At 37.7% G+C, this 10631-nt stretch overlaps 1 protein-coding gene across 1 annotated transcript in view; it reads left to right on the top strand.

The window, feature by feature from the left end:
* The window catches only part of LOC100743398 (titin homolog), a 75576-nt gene that overhangs the window by 712 nt on the left and 64233 nt on the right, over positions 1-10631 (top strand). The window contains exon 2 of the mRNA XM_033323399.1: positions 2276-2417. Coding sequence (XP_033179290.1) covers positions 2276-2417 — 142 coding nt within the window. The remainder of the gene's footprint in view (positions 1-2275; positions 2418-10631) is intronic.

Raw genomic sequence — 10631 nt, 5'->3', positions numbered from 1 at the left:
GTCGCGCGCGAGAAACGCGCGAGAATCTTTCGAAGTTGTCGAACGTTACGAGAATCGATGTAGAGTATTTAGAGGAAACGAAATGTAAGAAGTTGCGTCTCGGTTTGTCGTTTGAAAGGTGAATCCGGTAAAGATCGGAACCGCGGACGAAACATTGAATGAATCGCGCATGGAAGAAATGTGTGAGAAGACTCAGGATTGTCCGAGATCGCGAGAATCGATACCAGAGTATTGAGGAAAGAGTTTACGATTAAAATCGTCTCGGTCGAGTCGTATTTTATTTCTCGAAACGCAAATTTCTACAAGTTGAAACTCGTAAAAATTGGTGAACGAAAAATTCGATGTGGCGAACGCTTGAAAAAGTTTGAAGTTGCTGAAGATCTCGAGAGAACCAATATATAATGGTATTAGAAAGGAATACGAATTACGTCTCGTTACTATTTTTCGAAATGTGAATGGACAAAAATGGAGATTGTGATGGGAAGATTCGGTGAAATTCGCGCGAAGAACGTGTGAAAAGGTTTAAAGTTGTGGACGATCGTGAGGGTGGAGAAATGCGTCCGGATGGGAAGAATCAACAAAGCTTCGATAAACTTCTCGGTTCGTTAAGTTTCGGTAAAAACGTGAATCCTCTTCGATCGATGACGTTCAGTGACGAAATTTGTTTAGATCGCTGGTCGTTGAATCTTTCTGCTGGGTGCCAGGTGGAGGCTCGTTCTCGCGTGAGCAACGTAGACGCGTTTAACATCGTTTGTAGGTTGTTTCGCGATCGCTGTTACATAAAAATCTCGAGACTGGTGGTCCCGACAGAGGCTGGCGGCAGAGTCGGGATTTATGCGTGCCGCGTACTCCAGCGACCGGTAATAACACGCGTTTACGAGAACGAAATCCGCGTTAAAAATAAGAGTAAAAATCAATTTTAATCGTAGCGTGGAAGAGATCGGATCGTGAAATAGTTTGAGAAAATTTTTGTCGATGTCGTGTTGGGAACGAAACAGTCGCGGCCATGTTTATTTTTTAATGTATTTATTTACCTGTTACCTGTCGAGTTCGATGGAGACACACGCGAGCGAAATTGCCTCTCGCGGTGGAAGTTGCCGAAGAGACCTGCGAAGATGGATATCGAGAAATAAATTTATTATAGCAAAGATTTGATGTTGAGCCTCGTTTTATTTTCTTAGGCGGTTTCCATCTTGGTTGCTTTCTCCACTCAGGTATCTATATTTATACCACCGGTTAAAAGTATTAGGACATTTATTGATATTTTGTACAGATTCAATGCTTTTCGCTGCTTTTGTGTCATCACTTATTTTATTATATAAATTTATTATTTTTCTTTAATATTTAATAAATTTATTATTTTTCTTTAAATTATATAAATTTATTATTTTTCTTTAATCAGAGCGGTAAATTCCTTACAGCGATGTACGTCAATGTTCTGACAACGTAGATTTTCTCATGTATTTCAACTTTCAACACTATCGTGCCTTTAGTTTCGCAATCGATTAAATTATAATATTATAACTTTATTCTCCGCAGCGATATATTTTCACGATTCGAAAGAATACAATAAATTTTGTATAACGATAAATGCAAAGTGTTATTTTATGGAAAATTACAGTGAATTAATTTACGCTCTTGGTACATTCTACGTGCATTATAATCCAAAATACTAAATAAATTATAACTCATTAGAGTTTTCCAGTAAATGTAAATGATCAACTGTTTCTGTACGTATGTCCGGCGATGTAACTGCTGTACTTAAACACATAATCAGTCGCTAGGCATAGTGATTTTTTAATATACCAAACAATAAATCGTTAAAATTTTGTATCTCTTTGAAGCATACATTTGTAATAAATACGTCTTCGTATTCGTTTCAAATGTAGCCAATATGGTCATAATAGTTACGTCTAATTACACTGCTCATGATATTTTTCAAGACATTTTATACAATAATATATTATTATATAAAAATAATATATTAATAAAAGATTTCTGTCGTGACCTACTGTATAAAGTACGCTACCGATTCAGTAGCCATTTTTGATACAACGCGAAAGCAAAAATACCAAGTACCGTTCGCGAATAAAAGATTTTCGCCTGCCGATTTTTCCGGTTTAACGGAATAACGTTTTGACGATATCGTGTCACGTGCTTTTCGATTGGAACGCGTCTCGTTCCACAAGTAAACGTTGTCATCCGTTCAAGAAGTATTTTCATAATCGCGTTAGTAATGGTACATTATACAATTTCATTATACGATTCGTTACAGATCAAACGACGAAAGCCAAAGGACCGCCGCGATGGCTGGAGCCGGACCAAGTCCTTCCGGTTCAAGGACGCGTCGGCGAAGACATCGTCGTGGAACCGAAATTACGGTGGTCCGACGTTTTCGACGAACTACGATTCGAACTGTAAGTTTAATTTCGTGCTCCATAACGTTTGGTATATTTTCTTTCAGTGTCTTCGAACTTTGTAACATAGATATTCTAATTATAAGATTTCGTTAACCTTGTGACGAATTTCGATAGTTTGGTAATAACCAAACATCTTTGGTTCGTTAAGATCACACTGCAAACGTTTATGCAATTAAGGTTAAAAATAAGTCGGCGCGGAGGGCAGCCCGTCATAAATCTGGCAATCCCCGGTGAAAAGCCGACTCTCACCCTAAAAACAGGGATACATCCTTGCAGGCAGCAGCTCAGCAAGTCGCAGTGTGTTTTGGTTGCAGACACTTGCACGGTTGGACGAAACAATTTTTCTTGTTTATCGCAAAGTGCCTGCTTTCCCTGTGCTTTGAATATTTTTCGTTCAAAGTGAAAGAAAAAAAAAAAAAAAAAAAAAAAAAAAAAAAAAAAAAATGGAACTTAAGGTAGAGATTTCTTTCTATTGAATTTTGTCTATTAAACCTCGTAACGAGTACTTTACTTTCAATACTTGAATTCTTTACGACACAATCTCATTTTGCAGATGTTTCGTTTGTCGATGTTTCAAGGAAAAGTTTTAGCATAATATCAGAATGAAAAATCACGATACAGATCAATAACGATTCCTCTTCTGGTTTAAGAAATATTCTAACAATATTCTATTCAAAATTCTAGAAGGGGTGCATTTCTTAAAAATTCATAAAAATTTTTAGTCTAGATATGATCCTTAATTTTACTATACAAACTATATCTATTTATATAATGTTATTTACTATCATTAAAAATTTGTTAATTATATTTTTGGTGCAATTCCATGCGTTTTATTATTTATTTCAATACATTTACGATAGTAAAATTATGTAATAAGGATAATTATAGCGTGAAAATGAAATGAACGGAATAGCTGTTGCGATGGGAAATCAGAAACGCGGGTTGAAGCAACTGATAACAACTCGAAAGTTCACGACCCCTGGGCGTTGTTTCGTCCCGTACTATAATGATCGAGCATCGTCGTTTACCCGTTATCGTTCATTCTCGACTATTGGCCCTAATTTCGGGTGGAAACCTTGAAACGTGCCAAGGATCAAACGCAGTTTATTTCGAGCTGTCGCGCACTTAATTTTCGCGGAGGACCAAATTACACCGACGTCTCGTGTAATTTCGTTGCGCGAATTTTCGCATATAATTCTCGCGTAAATTTTTCAATGCCAGGGACGTAATTGATCGGACGTAATTTTTCCCAATTTTTCCAAGCGATGTCAAACGAAAGAGAAAAATATTATTTTTCTCCGATACCTTCAACTAAGAAAAAAAAAAACGAGAACCAAGAAATACAAATTGATTATAGACAATTTTTCCTCCGATCCTTTCGAATGAAACTAAAAAGAAGAAAATAAAATATATAGCTGATCGCGGACAATTTTTCTCCAATTTCCCTAAGCGAAGCTTCAGTAAAAAAAAAAGGGAAAAATATATACTCGATGACAGATAATTACTTCCAATTTTTCTATGTGTAACTGAAAGACAGGGAAAGAAAACTACACTAGAGTAATACGTAATTTAATGATTAACACTTGCAAAAGTACATTCGATAATCTTGAACCAAGTACGAAAATGAAAAATGTTCAAAATATAAGAATATAGAAACGTGTTATTTAAATGAGTGACTAGGTATAAAAATAAATTGTAACTGCGAATAAACACGGACCAAAATCTTCAAATACTCAACATCAATAATTTTCATAATGAATAACACGATGTAAAAGTTTCGTATGGTAGCATAATCGATGTTCTTTATCAGTGGCAGTTAGCTTTAGTGAGAATGTTTTTGGTTTCGCTGAATTTCAGGTAGTCTTTTTGGTAATGAGTAATATATCAAGCTGCCTAGGAAGGTGAAAGATTCGGTGCATAACCATCGAACGCTTATTTCGGGAACGCAAGACGTGACCTCATCTAGCCTCGCCGCTTAAATAAGACAAGGGTGACGGATCGATGGTAGTAATTGTTGTCTTTTTCAGGACGATTCGTCATCCGACTCACTTCACCTGTACTTGCCGAATCCTTCTCCTCGAATACATGCGTCGACACGTTTTGTCGAAGAAAAGTTACCACATAACGTGCCATTATCAGGCAGTGTACCATATTGCTATACGTGTATTAGTATGGCGACAATGTACAGTATTATATTTTATCTATTGTACGAAAGCTCCTTTTTTTATCGAAATTATTTTCCTCTAAGCCATCGCTACGGTTTCAGAAATAGATTTTCAGGCGAAACCTTGACCTCGATACAGGCTAATTTCTTAACACTATGTAAAGAATAGAAGGGACAAGTACGATACGTGGTACAGGACAAAATTGTTTCGATAATACGAATTGGAAATCAGACGTTTAAAATTACTATTAATACTTCTGTAAGACGATCAGAGAACCAGTTAACAAATAATTGCAAGCAATTCTCAACGCGTGCACTCACTTAACACATTCAGAAAACAGTGATTTTAACTTCTCGCTTTATGATTTATTTGTTAACGACCCAAGCGAACTATTTAAGCTTTCCTCTTCTACAACATCGCGTCGGATTACGTAACATCGAGATACTGCACATAACGTGTATCTTTAATTATCTTTAATCTAAAGAATCGAAATCGAGCTAACCCAATTGCGAATGCGAATCCCAACTTCTATCGACTCAAAACTGTAACTCACGTCGCAAGTATGAATGAATATCGTAAGTGAAACAGTTAAAAACAAAAGGATAGAATGTCTCTCGTAAAACAATTTCAAGTGTCTCCTAAAATCATTTCGGGGAGAAATATCGCAAGGAAATTGCGCTTCTTTTACTAAGCAACCACCGAAACTCGAAATTCCTTTCGATAGCAAAGAAACGTAGCGGTAACGTTCAACGATCGTTTCTTCTTTCATCGACGAGTTTGCCAGTGACGGTCCCCTGACCATTCAGACGCTACGTCACTACGACGACGGAAGCGTTCCTCTAGCGAGTTACGAAAATTCCGACACGGCTTTGACGTTCTTCTCTTCGACCATCCCCCTTCTACCCCTCGATGCAGGCTAAATTCGACCGAGCTCGAAAATTTTCGCGAAAAGACGAAAGTGGCGCTGCTCCTTGGTTCCGACTCTAGGATGCTGTACGCATCTCGTTGCTTATAGCTTCCTTCGAACTATAGCGGAAGGTGGCGGATGTGGAGGTGGAAAATCGGGCGCGGACGATCTGGCGCTGGCATCTCGCTATCAGTCTTCCGAGGGAGCGTCGCGACGATCGACGAGCGGCTAAAAATCAGCTCGGACCTCTCTTTCCAACTCCCCCTTTTTTTCTCTCTCTCTCTCTCTCTTCCGATTCGTTTTAGCTTTACACGCATCGACCGCTAATTAGAACAGAGAGGTCTAGAGAAACAATCAGGATCGATAGCTGACAGATCGCTCGACGATCGCACGCTACCCCCCTCCACACAGTTCGAACAACCCTCCTCGAGTACCTTTTTTTTTTTAACATAATAATTCCCAAATTTCGACCGTGTTATAACAACTGCTGTAACGTTGCATGGTGGTTCGCGGTGGCGAGTTTTAACTTCGAACGAAGATATATAATTGAAAGAAGAATAGAGTGAAGTATAATACAGCAGTGATAAGGAGCAAGTTTCGCGATCCAGTTGGAGCGTATTATCGGAAGCTGTGGATAGAATGACGATCGGTGTCATCGAGATAGTCGAAGTGAAGTCATCGAACAGACGTGTCAGGGTCGTGAGACACGAAGCAACGCTTGTCGGTTTATTTTTGCGCCCCTGTCACCGTGCACACCAGCGATATCACGACAACGATAAATAACGCAACGGCGATGCCAACGTGTGACAGGTCGACGCGATCGGCAATGAAATAAAAATCGATCGGTGACTAAGTATCAATGCGAGTACAGAACCGCAGGACACGGAAGAATCGATGCATCGATTCGGATTTCATCCACCTTTTCGTCTCTTATTTAGCTCTCGTATACGAAGCACGCAACTGTCGCGTTTCGTCTGGGATGGTTGGTTTGACAAACTCGCGAGTGATTATTGGTGGTGACTGCTGTTGTTTCGCGAGTGGTGAATCTTGATTCAAGGAGGAAGAGCGTCGAACGAACGTGTGACATGGGGAGCGATTGCTGCAAGTGCGCCAATGGCAACAAACCTGCCATTACGGGATCGTTTAGAAACCGTTCTGGATACCGGTAGGATTTTACAATCATTGGTAGCATACTAGAGGTACAATGTAGGATTTAGAGTTGTTAGCAGACTGTAGATTTTTATGCAAATTCATTTCTTTACGAAGATAAAAGTGATATCTAAATTGAGGTTTATAACGTCTAGGAAATATGCCAACGAGTGCTATGTCTTTGATATTTTATATATTTTGTGTATCGTGTATTTTGTACATTCTTACTGGTTAAAATTTACAACGAGTATACGAGGATCCGTAGTTTAGTTACCGAAAGCGAAATTCTTTACGTTCATTTGGTTTCTCGTTTGTTTCGTTTGTTTGTATTAGCAGAATCTAGGACAACGTGATCGAAAAACGTGGAATTTTACTGGTTAGATAGTTGGATTCTATTCTGTAAATGGACTCGTATTAACATTGTTAACTCTAATTTTTTTTAGTGAAATTAATAACGGATGCCTCTAAAAAATTCTCGAAAAGTTTCCTCGCCATAGCCGCATGTCACACATTTGCTTCCAATTTCTTGGCAATAAAAATCATTAACAATCTTTGCCACATAAAATCGAAAGTACACAGCGTAATTAGGTTGTAATTATCGTAAAATTGAAGATCCTAATCGGTTGTGATTATCTGCGACTGGAGATACTAATCGAGATATTTTACGGCTTAATTTCTTCCATCGAGTTCAATCAATTATTCTCATCATTCAATTCATTCGATTACGAGCTGAATACTATAGAAATATCAAGATGACTATCGTCGAGTATGCAATGAAAATTAAAGGCAAATAGAGTTTCTATTCTATAAAATCCTATTCTTCTAAACATCGACGTAAAACGGGTAGAAAATCCGATGTTAAATCGTATTAGAGAAACCTTGAGTTTCGGCTCGGTTATGCGAATAACGCAAGTCTTAGACGCTACGAACGAAGCTTATTTACACGATACACGAGCTTCTTTCACTCATAAACACCCTAAGTATATACATCGTACGTTTAACGAAATTTTATACCGTTTTTACAAAGTACCCCGTGGTATCTTCAATTTTGACCGCTCTAATAGGAAAATTCTGCGTTCCTATCGTCTGAAGGTATCTAAATAAAAATCGGTTGCACGCTTCCAACGTATTTTCGGCAAACAAATGATCTAGAGCGCCTCAAACTCTTGGCATTGCTCTACTGCCCTATTTTCGTCGTGTTTTTAATCAAGCGTGTATGCACAACGGCGAGAACTTTGTCGTTCGATCGTCGCGAGATCGCGGCAACTGCGAGTATCGATCGAATTTTTCGGAGGCCGTGTTACAGCGTTCGAATCACTGAAATATCTCGTAACGATCTAGAAATACCGTAACGCGAGAGATCAGTGGTGCAACCACGGCGTGTGACTGACGTAAGGGAATTAGGTACGCTTTGACCACGACGCGATACTCCGTCTTTTCCATTTTCTTTCCACTTGCTTTTTCTTCTTATCGATATGTTGTTTCGACTAATGTCGAATCTCTTGACAGGATTCGAATATATTTATTTGTCACGATGTGCACGCAACGATGAGGTTTTTATGGAATTATTAAAAAATTATTTTTCCGTGTGAAGTTATTAGGAGATTACTTTTCTTTGTGAATGAAGTAGAGTATAAGAATAATTTTTTTTTGTTGAATAGACTTATTTTGATGGAAGATTGATATGGACTGGAAATTGTTTCCGTAATTAAAAGTACATATGAACTTTAAACTTTATATTTAATGTTTCGAACGTCTATGTTTTTTATTTTACTTAGTCTTTACTTAGTTTTATTTTACTTAGTTTTTTTATTTTACTTTTACTTAGTTTAGTGTGAATCTTTATGTTACCTTAGAATTTACATTATAATTACTTGACACAATTGCAAATAATTTATTAGAATTCGGTGTTTCTTCTCTTCTCTTTGGCACCAATGTGTTACATATTAGATAATTGTCATTCCTAGATAAATAAATAACCTTTCTTCTCGAGAATTCATAGCTGTTTCCGTAAACGCTCTGCAACAAAATTAGAAAATTTCTAATGTATCGTAGTATCTAGTTACGTTATTTAATATATCAATAGAATAAGAAACTCCTCGTTACAAGATTAAAATAAAACAAATGCAACAATTGGAACACACATATTTGGCGTCTATGAGAGAAATTTAAGCAAGTAGAAGAAACCTACAGAGTGTACATAGTATGCAAATATCGTAGTCACAAGAATATAAAGTTACATAAACAACGTTCTAACTTCTAGTTTAAATAAATCGCTTAACTAAAACTCTCGGTTAACAAACCAATTAAACTACAGGTCTAAACTTACACGCAAACACCAAACAACCACGTCAAATTTTTCCCAATTTCACGAATTGTCCTCCGATCGCATAATATTCCAAAAAGTTCGTGCTATTTTCTGTGAAAATTCCGTCGGTTTTCCGTTCTATTTGTTTTCACGCTAAGCTCTTGCAGCTTTTGAAACATAAACGACGATAAGATCGATCGATATTGCGGAACGCGTAATCTGTTTCACGGTTAGGCAAAATAGATATTGCGTCATCGAGCTTGAGCGCGCGCGTTTGACCGCGCCGTCGTCGAGGAGGCGCCTATGCACGCGCCCCGAGCTTGCGAAGGGTTGCGCTTTTCAATATGCGTACATATTGCGCAAAGAAAAATTTTTTCGCTATGACTAGTGATCACGAATCGAGCTCGCTTGCAAATGACAGTCGATCGTTTTGTTCAGACGGTGAAGAAATAAAAGATAGACGAATACGAGGGTCCGATTGGACTTCGGCCATCGCCCTGACAAGACACACAAATTGGCATTTGGATATTGCAAAACCGACCTCGTTTCGTTAGAAAGTGTTCCTCTTCGCTTTCTCGCTGGCAGTCGATTCATCTGTGTTTTCTTTTAAATCAGAAGTTCAGGGGACAAATGGCACGAGTGACGAAACTTTTAATTTAAGAAAACTCCGAGCAAAGTTCACTTTAGCAGAGAAATCTGTAAATCTCGAAGCTTCTAATCGTTGACGATGACGTAACCAACGTTGAAAAATATGAAAAGTCGATCCTTAAATATTAATTTGTTACATTGCAAACTTGTAATTCGCAGACCATAGTTTTGACGAAAACAGGCGACAAATTTGGGGGTTTGAAACATATCTGACGGAATATCTGAGAAATTGTCAGATTTAGAGAAATGATTCGAACGTAAAAATTTAGGCTGCGTAAATAATATTTTAAAGAATTGGTTCGTTCAAAAAATGTAATGAAAGTTACCAATTTTTGCTATAAAATGTTTATCCATTTTCATAAAAATTTACGCGCACAAACTTCCAACAATTATACGAAATACGAACAAACTGGAATTTACTCTTCCGACGTTACAACAAACGTTATTTATTATCATATCAAATTATTTTTGTTCATGCTACATAAATGAAGTCACTAGTCATGCATGATAGTAAAAATGATAAAAATTCTAACAGCTTGTGACCTTCTACGTGATTATAATATAGCGTCTAATGGCTCGTTAATTTTTCTTCGAGCAACCAAAATTAGTATCCCACGTAATGGTCAAATAGAGATTGATGCAAGTCGTAAATGCCGAAATTGTGCAAGACGAGGAAGCTGGGAATGTTGGAATGTTCGCATAGGGTGTGAATTCGTTTCCGCCAGTCTGTTGTTTCAATGTACGCGATTCGTTCCAAAGATATTTATAGAACGCCCACGTATACCGAGAAGTCGTAACTCACTCGCGTTATCTGCGTACCTGTCTGTGATGATTCTGTGAATGATTGGATAATTGTAGAAAAGTAGAGACAAAGGTTATCAGATGATCGAATTTAACCGTAAGACATGTGAAGATTTACGATTGGTAGAAAATAGAGAAGAAGAACAATGACACTGACTGAATAGTATCGTAACGAAGAAAGACCAACTGAATTAAAATATGAACTTTTGCTACTGTTTTATATCTGAGTTTGT

The sequence above is a fragment of the Bombus impatiens genome, unplaced genomic scaffold, assembly GCF_000188095.3.
Source record: "Bombus impatiens unplaced genomic scaffold, BIMP_2.2 scf_0967, whole genome shotgun sequence".
Classification (NCBI taxonomy): domain Eukaryota; kingdom Metazoa; phylum Arthropoda; class Insecta; order Hymenoptera; family Apidae; genus Bombus; species Bombus impatiens.
Note: the sequence above shows the minus strand (reverse complement) of the source record. Positions and strands in the feature narration are given on the sequence as shown.